Here is a 21,111-nt window from a genome sequence, read left to right as displayed (position 1 = left end):
AGGAAAGGAAAGACAACTGGGAAAACAGCTGCAACACAACAACAAAAAGAGAACCTCTCTTCTCAGGAAGAAGTTCTGCCCTCTGAGGGAACTGAGCCTATGGAGTTGGAACCTTATCAGGTTGAGCTCTTAGACCCAGGGGGACCCTCAAGGGAGCAGTTGTGTAAGGGGCAAGAAACCTGTCCCTCTCTTGAAGGCCTTAGGTGGCAAGCGGCTGAAGAGTCCAATGGCAAGAAAACTGGAACACATAGGGTCTATTGGGAAGATGGACTCCTGTACACTGAGGCAAGAGATCTCAAACCTGGTGCCACTAGGAGAGTGGTAGTGCCTCAGGAGTTCAGAGAGTTCATACTGACCTTAGCCCATGATATTCCTCTTGCTAGGCATTTGGGACAAACCAAGACGTGGGAGAGACTAGTCAACCACTTCTACTGGCCCAACATGTCCCAGAAGGTCAAGGAGTTATGTGTCTCCTGTACCACCTGTCATGCCAGTGGTAAGACAGGTGGACACCCAAAGGCCCCCCTCATTCCACTTCCAGTGGTGGGGGTCCCCTTTGAAAGAGTGGGTGTGGACATAGTGGGTCCACTTGAACCTCCCACAGCCTCAGGGAATATGTACATACTAGTAGTAGTGGATCATGCTACTAGATACCCTGAAGCTATTCCCCTTAGGTCGACTACTGCCCCTGCAGTAGCCAAGGCCCTCATTGGTATTTTTACCAGAGTGGGCTTTCCTAAGGAGGTGGTGTCTGACAGAGGTACCAACTTCATGTCAGCATACCTGAAACACATGTGGAATGAGTGTGGAGTGACTTATAAATTCACTACACCCTATCATCCACAAACTAATGGCCTTGTTGAAAGATTCAACAAGACATTAAAAGGCATGATCATGGGGCTCCCTGAAAAACTCAAAAGGAGATGGGATGTCCTCTTGCCATGTCTGCTTTTCGCTTACAGAGAGGTGCCTCAGAAGGGAGTAGGGTTCTCACCCTTTGAACTTCTGTTTGGCCACCCTGTAAGGGGACCACTAGCTCTTGTGAAAGAAGGCTGGGAGAGACCTCTTCATGAGCCTAAGCAAGACATAGTGGACTATGTACTTGGCCTATGTTCAAGGATGGCAGAGTACATGGAAAAGGCAAGTAAAAACCTTGAGGCCAGCCAACAGCTCCGGAAGTTTTGGTATGACCAAAAGGCTGCAATGGTTGAATTTCAACCAGGGCAGAAAGTCTGGGTTTTGGAACCTGTGGCTCCCAGGGCACTTCAGGACAAATGGAGTGGCCATTACCCAGTGCTAGAGAAGAAGAGTCAGGTCACCTACCTGGTGGACCTAGGCACTAGCAGGAGCCCCAAGAGGGTGATCCATGTGAACCGCCTTAAGCTCTTCCATGATAGGGCTTATGTGAATCTGTTGATGGTAGCAGATGAGGACCAGGAAGGTGAGAGTGAACCTCTCCCTGATCTCCTCTCATCAAACCCTAAAGATGGCTCAGTTGATGGAGTGATCTATTCAGACAACCTCTCTGGCCAACAGCAATCTGATTGTAGGAAGGTCCTGCAACAGTTTGCTGAGCTCTTTTCCCTAACCCCTGGTCAGACACCCCTGTGTACCCATGATGTGGACACAGGAGACCGCATGCCTGTCAAAAACAACATTTTCAGACAGTCTGACCAAGTTAAGGAAAGCATCAAAGTGGAAGTCCACAAGATGCTGGAATTGGGAGTCATTGAGCACTCTGACAGCCCCTGGGCCAGCCCAGTGGTCTTAGTCCCCAAACCTCACTTTTGCAAAATGCCTGTGGTTTCCTAACTCTGATCCTTTTCGCAGTGTGCGGTAGATGCCTTTTTGTAACTTTGCTGTCTTCATCTGCATTTGTTTGTGTTTTTTTTGCTAGAAAAAATGTTTCCCCATAAAGGTGGATAGGAAATCTCTAGAGGTCTGTACTTTCACTGTATGTGTCTTTTGGGTTTAGGTCGTGGCTCATGTGCATGTTAATCTTGCGTGCCCTGCTCACCCTAACCTCAACCCCAAAGCTGCCCAAAATAGTTTGAGCAGCGTATTTATGGCCCCAGAGAAAGAGCCTGTCTTTATCTCTGCTTGACAGATGCTGCTCCAAATGTCACCCCCTCAGAGACTGAAACAGTTCTGGTTGACTCCAACAAAAAAAGCTCCAAGTGGATCTGCTTTCTCCAAGTGAATGCTGTCTTCTTCCAATATCAAAAGTAAATTGTGATTGTGCTCCAGAGAAACAGTTCCTCATGTCTCCCAAACAGCATTTACGCTTTCCCTCATTGGAAAAATATGTTGTTGACCTTTGGGACTCTGTGGACTGTGGTACATTTTCAAATTCCTTCAACTTTTTGGGAATACTGAATCAGAGGAGGTAGATCAGGCCAGATTTTAGACTAATCGCTTACAAAAGGATTTTTTTTTTTTTGGGGGGGGGGGATGATTACTGTGGGTACATCGCCTTCCAAGTAATGGACTTCCCAAGTTGTAAATCATAACTCCACTTCGAAGAACAAATCATGTTGAAAAAAGTGTATCGTTGGGTATTATACTGAGAACATACTTCTACTGCCCTTTTACATAGACCTTGAGTCAAGTCATTCTGACCCTTTGACCAAACGCTCATTTGTTAATAGCAAGAATAGAGCCACAAGACAGAGGCATCAGAATAGGGGCAGGAACGAATTCAAATTTTTCCATTTGCCACATCAAAGACAAAAATGAATGAATGAAGGATCACGTATCACTAACAATGTAATTTGTGTTCAATAAATATTGATTCCTGAATGGATTTATGGACTGTCTCCTTACTGTGATCTTACAGTTGCATTTAGATTAGCGAGAAAAAAAGATTTTGTGACCTTTAAGACACAAAACAAGTGGAAACACTGAATATTGTTTTGAAGAGCCTTTTTCTAAACAAAGACTTGTTTGATCATTTCACAAGAAAATAAACTATAAGAAAAAAGTACTAGGAAAGACCTCTGAAATTATTTCATGAACAATCCCCATGAACTATACGTCTGACATTACACTGCATTTTTGTAAGTCAGAGAAGTGAATTCATACTTCTTACTCTGGCCCATCACTCCAGCTACAACTTTCCCTACAATTTCATTCTTCATTCAACACAAATTGACTGGATGTTTCCAGTTGCTGCAGTCTTTTTTTACACTCACACTGAAAACCTCTGGCCAAGAAAAGAAGCATCCATAGAAAGGCATTTCAAGGTATGAGAGTGGAGCACTTTCTCACTACAATTGACCACTGCGTTGCACCAGCTGCTCCATGAAAGCCCCACCCACTTTCTCCAGCACACAGCAACATTTCCCAGCTGAAATTATATTGAATCTAGTTAAGTGCTTTGTCTTATCCCCACAAGGGCACAGAAACTGCAAGTAATGGGCAGTTGAGAGAATCTGTTAAACCTCAGGGGTGTCTGACTTTAAACCTTTCTGCAGAATTTCACACAATGGCTTGCACTATTCGCCACAACTGTTTAGACCAACTTCTGGGCATTAAGTAATGTGAGTGTGTGTGTGTGCGCGGGTTGGGTATGCATATGTTAAGAGTTATGGATAAGTTGACTTTGAGGTAATGTAGAGACTAAGCTTAGTTGTTATGGATAGGGTATGGTGAATGTAGATGTACAAACACTGCAGTGGTATCTGTAGGAGCTAAGAATACTCTGTGGAATCCTGGTCTACATAGAGGTTCATCTGTGTCATTCTAGGTAGCGTCATACAACCAGGGTATCTTATGGTGATGCTTAAGAATTTCATGGCTCACAGTTAAATTTTTTGACATAATAATTTTTATTGGTGGCCACTTTTGTTAAGGGGATTGAAAAATTTATAAAATGTTAGGTATTGATTTAGTAATGTAGAAAGCTAGCATGTTATGAACTGTATGACTGACTGTGTCTGAATAATGTTAGTTTTAAAATTTCTGTTTGTGTCCTACTTCTTTAATTCTTTTTTGTTTGGGTAGAGGAGAAGCGGCCGTTTGATTTTAGCTTCTTTGCAAAGCTGCTTGAGAAGGTACTTGCTGAAGAGAAGAAACGGAAAGAAAAGTCTGTGAAAAGTAAAACCTCTCCAGAGAAAAAGACACCCAAAGCTCGCCGAAAAAAAGGTTATACACTTTTAATGATTTTGTAGAACAACCCATTGTAGCATTATTCTGTTTATTACAAAATTCTTAGACAGTTCTTTGTTGAAGAAACTTTGCAACTCTTGAAGCATCGAAATTGTTTAGATAATTTGTTGCAGTTATTGCACTTCTGTTTGGATGGTTAAGCTTTTGGTGTCTTTTAGTGTAGGTGAAGAGAAAGCCGCCCCAGTTTAGATTATTTTTTTATGTTTATTCATATCATGGAAACCTTCTTTAAAGGAAACAGAGATGTAAAAATGGTGACATAAGAAAATGTAAATTGTGTTAGTATGGTTTTTGAAGAATCTGTCAATGTGTTGTGAATTTTATTTGACCGTCTGTAAAGAGATAACACCTTTGTAGCTCATCTGCAGTGGGGAGAACATTTAATATAAGTGACTTTTCCTTTTCAAGAACAGCATCTCTCTCCTTCTTGAGGGGCAAGACAATTTTTCCCCTTGGCTACTGATGTGCCTCCTGTGTCAGGCACTTTCTCTATTATTTGCACATACCTTGATCTAACATTGGACATGCACATCATTTGTTCCTCCCACTGTGACTTTCATATATGGCATCCAAGCATACTTGATATGACACAAGTGTTTGTCCTTGGCAGTCAATGGGTTTTATAAGTATGCTGTGACCCTCTGATTTTAGAAAGTGGAAATTAAGTAAGGGTCCTATTAATTATCGACTTACCACCCTGAACTTTTCCACCTTCATATACTTTTCACCATTAATCAAAAGTCTGGCAGCGGGGAGCGACTTACAGCTTGCCAAGCAGATACTCAGTCTAGGAAGAGAATGGAAGTCTCATCTGTAAAATAATGCTTCCCATAATTCTGATCAACTTCTCTTTGCTAGTGTGGGTGCAAACCATTAGGGCTTCTCTTAAGGTGGGGTGATGGGTCAAAATAAAAATGTAGTCTGTATCTGACAATGCTTCTCAATATAGAGATTGTGTGAGTCGTTTTAGTCATAACCAGAATTATGTAAGAGCCCCACCCTTTGCATATCCCAGTGAACCGCCCCAAAAATATGTAATTGGAAGAAAAAGGGTAGATACATTGAGAACAAACGTTATGCTTCTTTGTGGGATTAGCCCATTGTAAAAGGAAGTCCATTCTGTAATAATTCAAGAAGCGGAGCAGTTGACAGGTTGGATACATATTTTAAAGTTGAGTGCTTGTACAAGGTGATGGTAAAAGCACCTTTTAACCCAAACATATCTTAAAAAGAGAAAAAGCACATCCAGAAATGTTTCTGGCACACTCATCTGTATTTGGCTGACACGTTTGCTCTAGCTTTATTGACTTCCTAGGTGTAGTAGGTTGCACCTTTACTATATGCAATCTGCCATTTATGAGGTTACCAATTAAATCTGTGGTTATGTGTGACTAACTGCAGGCTGCTACTAGTTTTTTTCATTTTGTTTGTTCTTCCTCTCCTTTCCCTCAAGCTCCTAGTACTGCTGAAGTGTTTCCATTTGTGGATAGTAATCCCCTTGAAGTTGCATTCGTTAACCCACAAAATTGTAGACCTCTGTATGGTCCAATCCTTTAGTAATGGTCAGAATATCTTGTGCTAGGAATGCTGGATAAATCATACAAGCTGTTTGAGGAACCTCAATGAAGCTTTGCCTGTTCCCTTGCCTGGTCATCATGTGGTTACCTTCAGCTGCTTAGCACATCCACAGGACACCAACTTGGGCGTCATAATAGAATTCCTTCTTGGATTTCAACATGATTCGCTTTTTGGCATGCTTGAAAACAGAACTGTGTTTTTGTGTAAAACACCTTGGCATGTGAAGAAATTCTAAAAGATGTATGTTTCCTCTTTTGGTTCCCCTGAAGAGTCGGCTCTTCTTGTCTCCCTGTATGAACTTCAGGTCTGAGGAGAGACGGTCAACTTATTTGGTTAGTGGGAGAATAGAAGGGTTATTACTTTTCACCTTCAGCTGTTGGTGTTTTCTGTTTGGGCTGGGTGTGCAAGTTTTTAGTTCTGATGAGTACTTTTTTGCAGTTTTGTTGTTGGGTCTTTTGGCCTTCTTGGTTGGGCTGGAGGGCTTTGGCTTACTTTATTTGTGTAGGCCTTTGGCCTGCTTGGTTGGAGGTGGGAGAGCTTTAGCATGTTTGGACATGGATTGCCTTGGGCCTATTTTTTTTAGGTAAGGACATAGGCCTTTTTGGGGAGGAGGGCTTTTCTCTGCCGCTTAGGATTTGGGAAGTGGGCACCTGCTTAGTTTTTGTGCATCCTTGTTTGGTCTGCTGGGTCATTTTCGGGTGTAGTTGTCCAAGGGCCCTTCCCTGTTAAGTTTGGGGGAGACTTAGGTTTTTCCTTATTTGATAGAAGTGGAAGGTACTTTTCACCATTTTGTTGGGTGATCAGAGGAGTGTAGTTGGCCTGCATGGTATGGTTGGGTTTAACCTGCTTGGGCTGGGAGTACTTAAGCTTTTTTAAGTGGTGAAGAAGTCTTTGGCCAGTTGTATGATGGAACCACGCATGCTGGAACCACTCATGCCTTAATAATGTGATTGGAACCACCCACCCTAAGCCCTAAATCCACCCTCACCTCTAAAAATAAAAATAAAAAACAATACACACCAACCCTGCCCCAACCATACTTACCTCAGTGTGTCCTCTCCCGATCCTTCCACTTCTCTCCTCCCTCCCTTCAACCTTGCCCAGCACCTTTAAAAATAAACTACACTGCCCCACCCTAAATAAAACAAAATACCCAAAATCCCCCCTCCCTCCCCTAAAAAAAAGATATCCCGAACCCCCCCACCCTAAGCCCTTAAAAAAAAAAATCCAAACACCCACCCCTTAAAAAAAAACAAATAGCCCGCCCCAACCTTCCCCCACCCACCCCAGTCCCTTAAACCACCCCCACCCCTGCACGAGCCCCACTTAACTCACTGCGTCCTCTCCCGAACTAACCATGGTTTTCTCTGTGCCTTAACCATGCATATGCATAGTTTAGCACATGCTTTGTTAAGGTACAGAAAAAGCCATGCGTTGTTTAGGCAAGTGTGGTTTGGCTTCTGTGGGAAACATCTGTGTTGTTTACAACGTGTGGTTGAGGACATTTCCCTCTTTGGCTCATTTATCACAGGTGGCTTTGGTCTGTTTAGTCTGGTATGCCTTTGGCCTACTTAGTTTCGAGGACCTTTGGCCTCTCTGGTCTGAGAGAGCGTTTAGCCTTTTGGTCAGAAGGGATTCTTTGACTTGTTTGGTTGGGGCAGGGAGCCTTTCACTTACTAATCTTAGAGGGAGTTGTTTCCTTAGTCTTGTGGCCTTTTCCTCTTTGTTCTGGGACCTATTTCCTGTTGTTGTGAGGTGAGATATTTGGATGTTCTATGCAGGCTTGTGAAACAGCTATAATTCCCTCCTAGATGCCTTGACTGTCGTGTTATGTCTTGATACCCATGCTGTCCTGTTTTGGATGATACCCTAGCTCTTGTGACAAGTCTGATAACCTAGCTGTTGGGGTGTAACTAGTACCCCGGCTGTTGCAATGGGCTTGATAGCTTGACGGTCATGCTCGTTTACCTCATGACCTATTTCCCCACTCTTTTGTAGTTTTTATTATGCTTTTGCTTCTTTATAGGGCTGTTAGCTGCATATTCTGGTTTGTAGCCATTCTGTAATACTGAAATTGTACACCTTGATCTAGAATTAGGCTATTTTTATGCGTAAAGCTAAGAAAACATAATAGAGTATGTAAAAAAAAAATTCTCCTATTTATGACAGGCAAAGTTACCGGTGGTGAAGCAACAAACAACTCAAAGGTTATCGAAGCGGCTAATATTTCTAGTAGTGAAGGAGATGCAAGGATTGAAGAAAAAGAGAACGAAGGATCTCTCAATGTTCCAGAAGGACCCCCCGTCTCAGAGTCTGCTTCTACTAAAAAGAAGAAAAAAAAGAAGAAATTTTCTGACTTCAGTGAACCAGTACCAAATCCTGTGGCAGATAACATACCTCCTGAGTCGTCTAAGGCACAAAGAAGCAGAAAGAAAAGTAAGATATTCAGTGTGTTAAGCTTGTGGTTTGCAATTTGATTCAGGGACTTTACAAATTTTAATACATGCTTGTAGCTATATAGACCATAGGCCCAAATATTACCAGTTTTCCCTACAGGGAGCTTTATCCATCAGTCTATTAGGGCAGGTAGGTAACACCCTGATTGTGCACAGTTGCTACAATAAAATTCGGTCAGTGGTGGATTATTGTGTAATTATGTAATGCAATGGATGTGTGAATTACAAAGGTAAACAAATTGGGACATAGATCTACGTCCACCTACATGGATTCACTTACTTTCACTAGAATTGGAAGCAAGGTTTATCTGGATGAAGTAGCAGATGAGTGGGCGACGGTAGATAGAGCCATCATTTATTCTAGAAAGCAGATTAAAAATATTAATTGGCGAAAATGGCCATTATTTTAAATGGCGGCTAGAGCTGAAGTGGCAATCAAGAAATGAACCTCGAGTAGAAACACCACCTCCTATTGAGAGCAAGAAAAAGTCTCTTAACCAATAAGACAGCCAGTACATTCCACTGCCCCAGAATGCAGTGAAAGGATCAAAGGCGACCAGTTTTTATTTCTTGTTCATTTGGGTGGGTAGATCCCTATGCATACTATTTTATTAACTCTGCATATCTTTGGATTCAATCATTTTATGTACATTAAGCTACAGCAGTCTTGGTGTTTTTTTTAAGACTGTTCTTACTCCAGCTTTTTCTGTCTTCTCTGAACAGCAGCAAGCCTGCCAAGTGTGCCTTAAATAAGTACACTTAGGAATTCTTTAAGGACACCATTCTTTTTTGATTGATCACCTTAGGAAACAACTGCTGGTGTTGCAGAATTCACTATTAAAGTGAACGTGTCCTAGTAAGAGCGTATCTCAGCCATGCTTAGACATTTGCACTGACCCCACATCCCCATTGCTGCTAGAGTGATGTTTAAGGTGTTGATTTTTCACTCATAAGGCAGACTATAGGAATTTGCTGTAAGTATATTAAATCGAGGTTAAAGGCATACACTGCAGTGAGAATGTTGTCTGTATGGACACTGCTACCAAGTTAGTCACCAGCAAATGGTCCTCTATTTCAAGAGAGCATCTTACTCGACCTGATGATGATGCCTGTTTGTGCATCATCAACTCAAATAATATACAAAAGCTGCTAAGGCTAAACAAATAACACACCCCTTATATGTCCTTTCAGTATGCTTTAGTGCAGTTCCTCCATTGTCCAGCTGCTTAAAGCTCTGCTTCCATACAAAAAGATACATAAACAATTTAGAACTTATTGAGTGCATTCCACTTCAAAAGTGAAACGTGTCCATTTCCACTAGAGCCAGTAGGTACCAACAGTTCTTTATTCCATCTTGATCTAAAAATAAACAACTTGTTTCATTCCTTTTTGAGGAGGAACTTCTTCAGGGCTAATATGTCAAACTATGGCCACTCTCAATACTTATTACCATTCTTCATTGTATTGACACAGGTTTTTCAGCTGAGCTCAGAACACCACTTGGACATGCAAAGTTACAAATAAGATGGATGTTCATCTCACCTGTGACTTTTTCTCTCAGCATAGTTACATCATTGTATGAACACTGTGGGTTTTTTACTGAACTTGTGGCTACAATCTTTTGTTCCAGTGGTTTGTCTGGTACCCCATGTTGAAGTTGGTATAGTGTCACATTTACCCATTTCGGCGTAAGGGTCTATGGGATCTATGTTTGTTGACTTGGAAGTTTTACCTCTGATGGTTTATAGCCTGTTTTCTTTTTTCTGGTAAGCCATGTTTGAAGTATTGCATGCTGTCAAGAAGCGGGAGAGGGCAGACTCCGTTCCATTTTCCTGTGATCCATGTCCCCCAGTCATAACTCTGTCCAGAAGGTTTCAATTTGTTGTTGTTTTGGGAGGGAGGAGTGCTTTGGTCCAGCAATGCACCATGTGTGGTACTAGTTACACCAATATTGTGCTTCCACACCTCTCGGAGACCCCATTCATGACCCATTGGTGCATGGTGAGAGAACACTGGGATCAAGGAGTATCTTGTGCAACATTAGTGAGTGCGGCCGTCATTTGCCATAGTTTTGCAAGGTACCCTGCCCCAGTGCAGTGTTTCATTGAGTGCTGCGCACTCCCTGTGCTCATCGCGCCTCTTATGCTGAAGAGTGAGATGAGGAGGCAGGTTGACAAAGGGCAGGTCAGCCCAGGGTCTCACCATCTACCTGTTTGTCCAGATCCCAATGTGTCTCTTAATCTGGTTTAGTCACCCCCAGTGGTCGAAGCTGCTCATGCCCTCCTCCTTCCCCCAGCCCCTCTTCACTTGCACATATTGGGCCAGATGTAGCAAACAGTTTGCAATGCACAAAACCCCTTTTGCGATTCGGTAACCTGGTTACCGAATCGCAAAACGGGTTTGCGAGTCGCAGTTAGGAAAGGGAGTCCCCTTCCTTATTGCGAGTCGCAGTGCAATGTCAGATTGCTTTGTGATCGCGGTCGCAAAGCAATCAGTTTGTACCCATTTGAAATGGGTGGTAACCCCTTCCCCTTTGTGAATGGAACTGCAAACATGTTTTCAGAGCAGGCAGTGGTCCCATAGACCACTGCCTGCTCTGAAAAAATGAAACAAAAACGTTTCATTTTTTAGTTACGTAATGCATCTCGTTTTCCTTTAAGGAAAACGGGCTGCATTACAAAAAAAAACAGCTTTAAATAAAAGCAGTCACAGACATCGTGGTCTGCTGTCTCCAGCAGGCCACCATCCCTGTGAGTGCCGCGAGTCTCAAGGGGGTCGCAAATTGCGACCCACCTCATTAATATCAATGAGGGGGGCCTTTGCGACCTCCTTGCGAGTCGCAGATGCTGTCAGGGACACCATCCTACATTCCAATTTCCGACTCACAAATTGCGAGTTGCTCTGAGTCGCAATTTGCAAGTCGCAAATTGGAATATACCTACATCTGGCCCATAGTGTAGTGTGATGTGCACCCATCCAGGCTGCAGCCCCGAGCTTGTATGCCTGTGCCTCATTGTAAGATGCTGGCTATATATGTAGTGTACCAATGGAGGGGTACACAATGCAGATAGTACAGGTGACAGTTATCAGCTGACAGAGGTTAAAATAACCCTATATGTTCCTTTTTGTGGTAGTTTGGGTGAGCAGTTTAGACTTATCAGAGGACAGAGTTAAGTATTTATTGCATACGCAGAGCCAGTAAGTGAGGTACACATTCATTAAAGAAATCTGCCACCAGGTTATACCAGTAATACAGATTTTTATATAAATTTATACAACTAGATCATCATAATTGTGTAGGTACTTTTCGAGTTATTAATTTTTAAGTCACAATAAAATACACTTGTATTGACTCTGTGATAATGTTATCATATGGAAGAAAGCACATCTACTCTGTATGGGTAATTAGCAGCAAAATATAGGATAAATCTTTAGGTAAGGTAAGTACGGGGCCAGGTCCAAAGCAACACCAACGGGTCGCTTCGGGATGCATAGGGCGTCTGCGTACACAGGTGCTTCACAGCGTCAGTTGTCCCATTCACTTTAATGGGAAACGGTTTTGGGGAAGAAAGGCTGCAGTTGGGGACTGGGTGACTGGTCCGGCTGAACCCAAGGGGGCCTGAAGTCTTTAGAGAGTTGGACATGCAGACGCACCAACGGTCCATGGCAACTCTGGCTGTTGGGGGGTGCATGTGCAGTGGTCCTCTTTCTGGCTGGTTCGTGTCATGAATACTACTTGTGGTTCTCGGTTTCTGCACAGAAGAGGCTGCAAGCAGCAATTGGTGGACTAATCTGGCCAAACACAAGGTGGGGTTCACCACTGGAGGATCTCATGACTCTGTTGACCCACTTCGAATCGAGCAAGGGGGCTCGGATGCAGTGATGCTTTTTGATGTTGATTTTTCCACAGTCTGGGGCTCTCAGTTCTTCTTGGATGTCTGTAGGAGATGCTGGTGGTTCCTTGAAGTGCTGGCAGTCCTCTCAGACTTTTGGAGTCAGAACAGCTGCAGAGCTGCAGAACAAGCCAACTTTGGTGCGATTGTCAAGGACAGCAGGCGGGGCGGCAGGGTTGGGGCCAAGTGAGTTGCTGCTTCTCAGTTCTTCCTTTTCGCCAGTCTTCCGTGTCCTTCTTCTTCTTTAGTCCAACACATCTGAGGTCCTGGTGTCAGGAGGTGTAGAAGCTGGCCCTTTGTGTAGTATGTGAATACTCTGTAAAGGCTTCAGGCTTTCCCCAGTCAGTGGATAGGGCTTGCTGTGTAATCCCAAAGTGCTCTATGTAGGGTTAATGTGGTTGAGCAGCTTTAGGGTTAAAACAGAGAAGTGCAAGACATCTACAAATACAGACAATAGTTATTAAATGAGACACACAACTCAAGAAGGAGATCCACACCAATTAATAAAAATAGCAAGTATCTTTATATATTTTTAGGCATCAGAGAAAAATCGTTCAGGAAAGTACGTTTTTAAATGGGAATTCATTTCACTTTAAAGAGTTCTGCAATGTTATCCTATGGGGAGGAAAAACAAGTTCTGCAAACAGGTAAAGTACAGCGACTCTCAGAACCAATCTCTGGGTGTTAAGATGAGTAGTTGGCAAGGCAGCACTCTCAGTGGCACAGGGACGGTTGGTTGCAGAGTGCAAAACAACGTTGGGTACCCAATGAATTTCTATGGAGATTGGTCACTGTGAAAAGAGGCTGCAGGCTCTGGCCAGGAGGCCAGTCGGGTTGAACCAACAGCCAGGCTCAGGCCTCAAGACGCTCTGGCACAGCTAGGCATATTCGGTCCTCTTCTCCTCCACGGCTCAGGGGCTACAGCTCCAGAAGTGCCCTTAGGTGTCAGGTTTTCTTTACTGGAGTGGACGTGGTGGAGGGGGGCTGCGTGCAGAGCCTGCAGGTGTCGTCTGGGAGTCCAGGAGGGGTAAAGCCATGATGGACTCAGACTCTGGAGTGCTAGGGAACCTTTTTGGCTCCGGTGGTCCACTTCAACACTGATCCTGTGAGAGGAGCCAGATTTGCATTTCAGCAGTGACAGTCCTTTGAGGCTTGCCGCCTTACCAAGGCTAAACACCCTGATCCCACTGTGAGCCATTAAAAAAAAAGCCCGACCTCCCACCCCGGTCCCTAAAAACTAAAGCGCCCTGACACCCCCCACCCACCCAAAGCCCTAAATCTACCCTTACCTCTAAAAAATACCCACCAACCCTGCCCCAACCCCACTTACTTCACCACGTCCTCTCCCGATCCTTCCTCTTCTCTCCTCCGTCCCTCCAACCTTGTCCAACCCCTTTAAAAATAAACTACCCCGCCCCAACCTATATAAAAAATATACCCAAGCTCCCCACTCTTGCCACACCAAAAAAAAATAGCCAGACCCCCACCCACCGTAAGCCCTTTAAAAAAAAAAAAAAAGTAAACCACGACTCCTTTAAAAAAAAATAAAAAATAGCCCAGCCCCCCCCTTCCCACCCCAATCCCTTAATCCACCCCTGCCCCACTTACCTCACCGCATCCTCTCCCGAACAAAGCATTGCTTTTTCTGTGCCTTAACCACGCATATGCATAGTTCAGCACATGCGTGGTTAAGGCACAGAAAAAGCCATGTGTTGTTTAGGAAAGCATGGTTTATCTTGCTTGGAAAACGTGTTGTGTTGTGTACAACGTGTGGTTGAGGATGTTCCCTCTTTGGCCTGTTTGGTACACATGGCTCTGGTCTGTTTAGTCTGGGAGGCCTTTGGCCTACTTATTTGGGAGGACCATTGGTCCCTGGTCTGAGGGAGAGTTTAGCCTTACGGTCTGAAGGGATTCTTTGACCTGTTTGGTTGGGGCAGGGAGCTTTTCACTTATCAATCTTAGAGGGAGGTGTTTCCTGATTAGTCTTGTGGCCTTTTCCTCTTTGTTCTGGGGCCTATTTGTTGTTGTTGTGAGGTAATTCATATTTTATTTTATCTTAAAGGCCAGTGGCTTGAATATACTGATGTTCTATGCAGGGTTGTGAAACAGCTATGATCCCTTCCGTCCTAGATCTCTTGACTATCATGTATGTCTTGATGGCAATGCTGTCCTGTTTTGGATGATACCCTGGCTCTTGTGACAAGTCTGATAACCTGGCTGTTTGGGTGTAACTAGTACCCTGGCTGTTGCAGTGTGCCTGGTAGATTGGCGGTCATTCTGTGGTACCTTATGGCCTATGTCCCCACTCTTTTGTAGTTTTTAAATATGCTTTTGGTTCTTTATGGGGCTGTTAGCTTCGTATTCTGTTTTGTAGCCATCTTTAATAGTGAAATTGTATACCTTGATCTAGAATTAGGCTGTTTTTATGCTTATAGCTAATAAAACAACATAGAGAATGTCAACTTGTTTTCCTATTTATGACAGGCAAAGTTACCAGTGGTGAAGCAACAAACACCTCGAAGGTTATCGAAGTGGCTAATATTTCTAGTAGTGAAGGAGATGTAAGGACTGAAGAAAAAGACAACGAAGGATCTCTCAATATCCAAGAAGGACCCCCCATCTCAGAGTCTGCTTCTACTAAAAAGAAGAAAAAAAAGAACATTTCTGACTTCAGTGAACCAGTACCAAATCCTGTGGCAGATAACATACCTCCTGAGTCGTCTAAGGCACAAAGAAGCGGCAAGAAAAGTAAGAGATTGTGTGTTAAGCTTGTGTTTTGCAATTTGATTCAGGGACTTTAAATATTTTAATACATGCTTATCGCTATATGGACCATAGGCCCAAATATTACCAGTTTTCCTTACAGAGAGCTTTATCAAGCAGTCTGTTACAGCAGGTAGGTCACACCCTGTTTGTGCACAGTTGCTACAGTGAACTTCGGTCAGTGGTGGATTATTGTGTAATTATGTAATACAATGGCTGTGTGAATTACAAAGGTAAACAAATTGGGACATTGATCTTCGTCCACCTAAACAGATTCACTTACTTTCACTAGAATTGGAAGCAATGTTTATCTGGATGAAGTAGCAGATGAGTGGGCGACGGTAGATAGAGCCATCTTTTATCCATGAAACTTTTCTAGAAAGCAGATAAAAAATATTAATTGGCGAAAATGGCCATTTTTTTGAATGGCGGCTAGAGTTGAAGTGGCAATCAAGAAATGAACCACGAGTAGAAACACCACCTCCTATTGAGAGCACGAAAAAGTCTCTTAACCAGTAAGACAGCCAGTACATTCCACTGCCCCAGAATGCAGTGAAAGGATCAAAGGCGACCAGTTTTTATTTCCTGTTCGTTTGGGTGGATAGATCCCTATACATACTATTTTCTTACCTCTGCATATCTTCGGGTTCAATTATTTTATGTACATTAAGCTACAGCAGTCTTGGCGTTTTTTTTAAGACAGTTGTTACTCCAGGCTTTTCTGTCTTCTCTGAACAGCAGCACGCCTGCCAAGTGTTCTTTAAATAAGTACACTTAGGAACTCTTTACGGACTCCCATACTTTATTTGATTGCTCACCTTAGGAAACAACTGCTGGTGCTGCAGAATTTGCTATTAAAGTAAAGTGAACATGTCCTAGTAAGAACGTATCTCAGCCATGTTTAGTCATTTGCACTGACCCCACATCCCTATTGCTGCTAGAGTGATGTTTAAGGTGTTGATTTTTCACTCATAAGGCAGACTATAGGAATTTGCTGTAAGTATATTAAATCGAGGTTAAAGGCATACACTGCAGTGAGAATGTTTCTTTGCAACCGGACATCTCTTAGTTCTTCTGTGAATTTATCAAACTCTGCTAGAAGATAGGCTGTCTTAGTTGCTAACATTCTTTGTAGTTAGACATTCATAATTTATACTTCAAGACTTTGGTTAAGAACTGTTTTTTTTTTTGGCCTTTCTCAGACCTGGATTCTTTAGCACTCAGTGGCTTGGAGCACTTCATAAGGATGATGGTAATGACAGTCTGTAGTTTTTTTGCCTGCTAGCCATTTTGCAGCGGAAAGCAGTTTTATTAGTGTGTGTGATCAAGAGGAATCGGGCCAGAGGGGATTGGAATTCCTGCAAAAACGAGTCTTCACTTTAACTTTTCAGCTTAGTGTTCAACCTGGAGGAGTTATTTCCTTTACCTTAGAGCTGGTGACAATCCACTCTGGCTCAACTCTGATTTTCTTTCACAGGAGTATGGAGCAGTGTCTTGAAGATTCCTTCCATAATGCAACTGATGCATTCAGAAGCAGACCTCATGCTGCAAGGTCCCTTGGCGTTGAAATGTGTATCATTGTCTGTATGAACACTGCTACCAAGTTAGTCACCAGCAAATGGTCCTCTATTTCAAGACAGCATCTTACTCGACCTGATGATGATGCCTGTTTCTGCATCATCAACTCAAATAATATACAAAAGCTGCTATGGCTAAACAAAGAACACCCCCCCCCCCTTATATGTCCTTTCAGTATGCTTTAGTGCAGTTCCTCCATTGTCCAGCTGCTTAAAGCACTGCTCCCGTACAAAAAGATACATAAACAATTTAGAACTTATTGAGTGCATTCCACTTCAAAAGTGAAACATGTCCATTTCCACTAGAGCCAGTAGGTACCAACACTTCTTTATTCCATCTTGATCTAAAAATAAACAACTTGTTTCATTCCTTTTTGAGGAGGAACTTCTTCAGGGCTAATATGTCTAAAGTATGGCCACTCTCAATACTTATTACCATTCTTCATTGTATTGCCACAGGTTTTTCAGCTGAGCTCAGAACACCACTTGGACATGCAAAGTTACAAATAAGATGGATGTTCATCTCACCTGTGACTTTTTCTCTCAGCATGATTACATCGTTGTATGAACACTGTGGGGTTTTTACTGAAGAACTTGTGGCTACAATCTATTGATTCCAGTGGTTTGTCTGGTACCCCATGTTGCAGTTGGTATAGTGTCACATTTACCCATTTCGGTGTAAGGGTCTCTGGGATATATGTTTGTTGACTTGGAAGTTTTACCTCTGATGGTTTATAGCCTGTTCTTTTTTCTGGTAAGCCATGTTTGAAGTATTGCATGCTGTCAAGAAGCGGGAGAGGGCAGACTCCATTCCATTTTCCTGTGATCCATGTCCCCCTGTCATAACTCTGTCCAGAAGGTTTCAATTTGTTGTTGTTTTGGGAGGGAGGAGTGCTTTGGTCCAGCAATGCACCATGTGTGGTACTAGTTACACCAATATTGTGCTTCCACACCTCTCGGAGACCCCATTCATGACCCTTTGGTGCACAGTGAGAGAACACTGGGATCAAGGAGTATCTTGTGCAACATTAGTGAGTGCGGCCGTCATTTGCCATAGTTTTGCAAGGTACCCTGCCCCAGTGCAGTGTTTCATTGAGTGCTGCGCACTCCCTGTGCTCATCGCGCCTCTTATGCTGAAGGGTAAAATGAGGCAGGTTGACAAAGGGCAGGTCAGCCCAGGGTCTCACCATCTACCTGCTTGTCCAGATCCCAATGTGTCTCTTAATCTGGTTTAGTCACCCCCAGTGGTCGAAGCTGCTCATGCCCTCCTCCTTCCCCAGCCCTCTTCACTTGCATATATTGGGCCGGATGTAGCAAACAGTTTGCACGTCGCAAACAGCGAATTTCGCTGTTTGTGACGTGCAAACTGCAGTTTGCAATGCACAAAACTCCTTTTGTGATTCGGTAACCTGGTTACCGAATCGCCAAACAAATTTGCAAGTCGCAGTTAGGAAGGGGAGTCCCCTTCCTAATTGCGAGTCGCAGTGCAATGCCAGATTGCTTTGTGACCGCGAACGCGGTCGCAAAGCAATCACAGTTTGCACCCATTTGAAATGGGTGGTAAGCCATTCGCAAAAGGGAAGGGGTCGCCATGGGACCCTTTCCCCTTTGTGAATGGAACTGCAAACATGTTTTCAGAGCAGGCAGTGGTCCCAGGGACCACTGCCTGCTCTGAAAAAATGAAACGAAAACGTTTTATTTTTTAGTTTTGTAATGCATCTTGTTTTCCATTAAGGAAAACGGGCTGCATTACAAAAAAAATTGCTTTATTTAAAAGCAGTCACAGACATCGTGGTCTGCTGTCTCCAGCAGGCCACCATCCCTGTGAGTGCCGCGAGTTTCAAGGGGGTCGCAAATTGCGACCCACCTCATTAATATTAATGAGGTGGGCCTTTGCGACCCCCTTGCGAGTCGCAGATGGAGTCAGGGACACCATCCTACATTCTAATTTTCGACTCCCAAATTGCGAATCGCTCTGACTCGCAATTTGCAAGTCGGAAATTGGAATATACCTACATCTGGCCCATAGTGTAGTGTGATTTGCACCCATCCAGGCTGCAGCCCCAAGCTTGTATGCCTGTGCCTCATTGTAGGATGCTGGCTATATATGTAGTGTACCAATGGAGGGGTACACAATGCAGATAGTACAGGTGACAGTTATCAGCTGACAGAGGTTAAAATAACCCCATATGTTCCTTTTTGTGGTAGTTTGGGTGAGCAGTTTAGACTTATCAGAGGACAGTGTTAAGTATTTATTGCATATGCAGAGCCAGTAAGTGAGGTACACATTCATTAAAGAAATATGGCACCAGGTTATACCAGTAACACAGATTTTTATATGAATGTATACAACTAGATCATCATAATTGTGTAGGTACTTTTCGAGTTATTAATTTTTAAGTCACAATAAAATACACTTGTATTGACTCTGTGATAATGTTATCATATGGGAGAAGGCACATGTGCTCCGTATGGGTAATTAGCAGCAAAATATAGGATAAATCTTTAGGTAAGGTAAGTACGGCCCAGGTCCAAAGCAACACCAATGGGTCGCTTCAGGATGCATAGGGCGTCTGCGTACAGAGGTGCTTCACAGCGTCAGTTGTCCCATTCACTTTAATGGGAAACGGTTTTGGGGAAGAGAGGCTGCAGTTGGGGACTGGGTGACTGGTCCGGCTGAACCCAAAGGGGGCTGAAGTCTTTAGGAAGTTGGACATGCAGACACACAAACGGTCCATGGCAGCTCGGGCTGTTGGGGGATGCATGTGCAGTGGTCCTCTTTCTGGTTGGTTCGTGTCATGAATACTACTCGTGGTTCTCGGTTTCTGCACAGAAGAGGCTGCAAGCAGCAATTGGGGGACTAATCTGGCCAAACACAAGGTGGGGTTCACCGCTGGAGGATCTCACGACTCTGTTGTCCCACTTCGAATCGAGCAGGGGGCTCGGATGCAGTGATGCTTTTTGATGTTGATTTTTCTACAGTCTGGGGCTCTCACAGTTCTTCTTGGATGTCTGTAGGAGATGCTGGTGGTTCCTTGAAGTGCTGGCAGTCCTCTCAGACTTTTGGAGTCAGAACAGTGCAGAGCTGCAGAACAAGCCAACTTTTGCGCTATTGTTGAGGACAGCAGGCTGGGCGGCAGGGTTGGGGCCAATTGAGTTGCTGCTTCTCAGTTCTTCCTTTTCGCCAGTCTTCTGTGTAGTTCTTCTTCTTTAGTCCAACACATCTGAGGTCCTGGTGTCAGCAGGTGTAGAAGCTGGCCCTTTGTGTACTATGTGAATACTCTTAAGGGGTTCAGGCTTTCCCCAGTCAGTGGATAGGGCTTGCTATGTAAAACCAAAGTTCTCCATTTAGGGTTAATGGGGTTGAGCAGCTCTAGGGTTAAAACAGAGAAGTGCAAGACATCTACAAATACAGACAGTAGTTATTAAATGAGAGGCACGACTCAAGAAGGAGATCCACACCAATTAATAAAAATAGCAAGTATCTTTATATATGTTTAGGCATTAGAGAAAAATCGTTCAGGAAAGTACGTTTTTAAATAGGAATTCTTTTCACTTTAAAGAGTTCTGCAATGTTATCCTATAGGGAGGAAAAACAAGTTCTGCAAACAGGTAAAATACAGCGACTCTCAGAACCATTCGCTGGGTGTTAAGATGAGTAGTTGGCAAGGTGTAAGGCAGCACTCTCAGTGGCACAGGGACAGTTGGTTGCAGAGTGCAAAACAATGTTGGGTACCCAATGATTTTCTATGGAGATTGGTCACTGTGAAAAGAGGCTGCAGGCTCTGGCCAGGAGGCCAGTCGGGCTGAACAGACAGCAAGGCTCAGGCCTCATGACGCTATGGCACAGGTAGGCACCTTTGGTCCTCTTGTCCCCGGCTCAGGGACAACAGCTCCAGAAGTGCCCTTAGGTGTCAGGATTTCTTTACTGGAGTGGTCGTGGTGGATGGGGGCTGCGTGCAGAGCCTGCAGGTGTCGTCTGGGAGTCCAGGAGGGGTAAAGCCATGATGGACTCAGACTCTGGAGTGCTAGGGAACCTTTTTGGCTCCGGTGGTCCACTTCAACTCTGATCCTGTGAGAGGAGCCAGATTTGCATTTCAGAGGTGACAGTCCTTTGAGGCTTGCCGCCTTACCAAGGCTAAAAACCCTGATCCCACCCTGAGCCGTAAAAAAAAAAAAGAAAATATCCGACCTCCCAACCCAGCCCCTAAAAGCTTAAGTGCTCCGATACCCACCACCCATCCTAAGCCCTAAATCCACCCTTACCTCTAAAAAATACCCACCAACTCTGCCCTAACCCCACTTACTTCACTGCGTCCTCTCCCGATCCTTCCTCTTCTGTCCCTTCAACCTTGTCCAACCCATTTAAAAATAAACTACCCCACTCTACCCTAAATACAAAAATATACCCAGGCTCCCCCACTCCTGCCCCCCACCCCCCAAAAAAAGTAGCCTGACCTCCCCCCACCCTAAGCCCTTATAAAAAAAAAATACCTAAACCCCACCCCTTAAAAAAAAAAATAGAAAAAACAAATATCCCAGCCCCCCCCAGCCCACCCCAATCCCTTAATCCACCCCCACTCCTGCCCCACTTAGCTCACTGCATCCTTTCCCGAACAAAGCATGGCTTTTTCTGTGCCTTAACCAGGAATATGCATAGTTCAGCACATGCGTGGT

The 21,111-nt window shown here is 43.9% G+C and overlaps 1 protein-coding gene across 2 annotated transcripts in view; it reads left to right on the top strand.

The window, feature by feature from the left end:
- The window catches only part of BDP1 (BDP1 general transcription factor IIIB subunit), a 1,097,554-nt gene that overhangs the window by 131,273 nt on the left and 945,170 nt on the right, over positions 1-21,111 (top strand). For both annotated transcript variants that reach the window (XM_069224223.1, XM_069224213.1), the window contains exons 9-11: positions 4,003-4,143; positions 7,915-8,181; positions 14,579-14,842. In XM_069224223.1, the coding sequence (XP_069080324.1) occupies positions 4,003-4,143; positions 7,915-8,181; positions 14,579-14,842 (672 nt within the window). The remainder of the gene's footprint in view (positions 1-4,002; positions 4,144-7,914; positions 8,182-14,578; positions 14,843-21,111) is intronic.

Source organism: Pleurodeles waltl, chromosome 1_1, assembly GCF_031143425.1.
Source record: "Pleurodeles waltl isolate 20211129_DDA chromosome 1_1, aPleWal1.hap1.20221129, whole genome shotgun sequence".
NCBI lineage: Eukaryota > Metazoa > Chordata > Amphibia > Caudata > Salamandridae > Pleurodeles > Pleurodeles waltl.
Note: the sequence above shows the minus strand (reverse complement) of the source record. Positions and strands in the feature narration are given on the sequence as shown.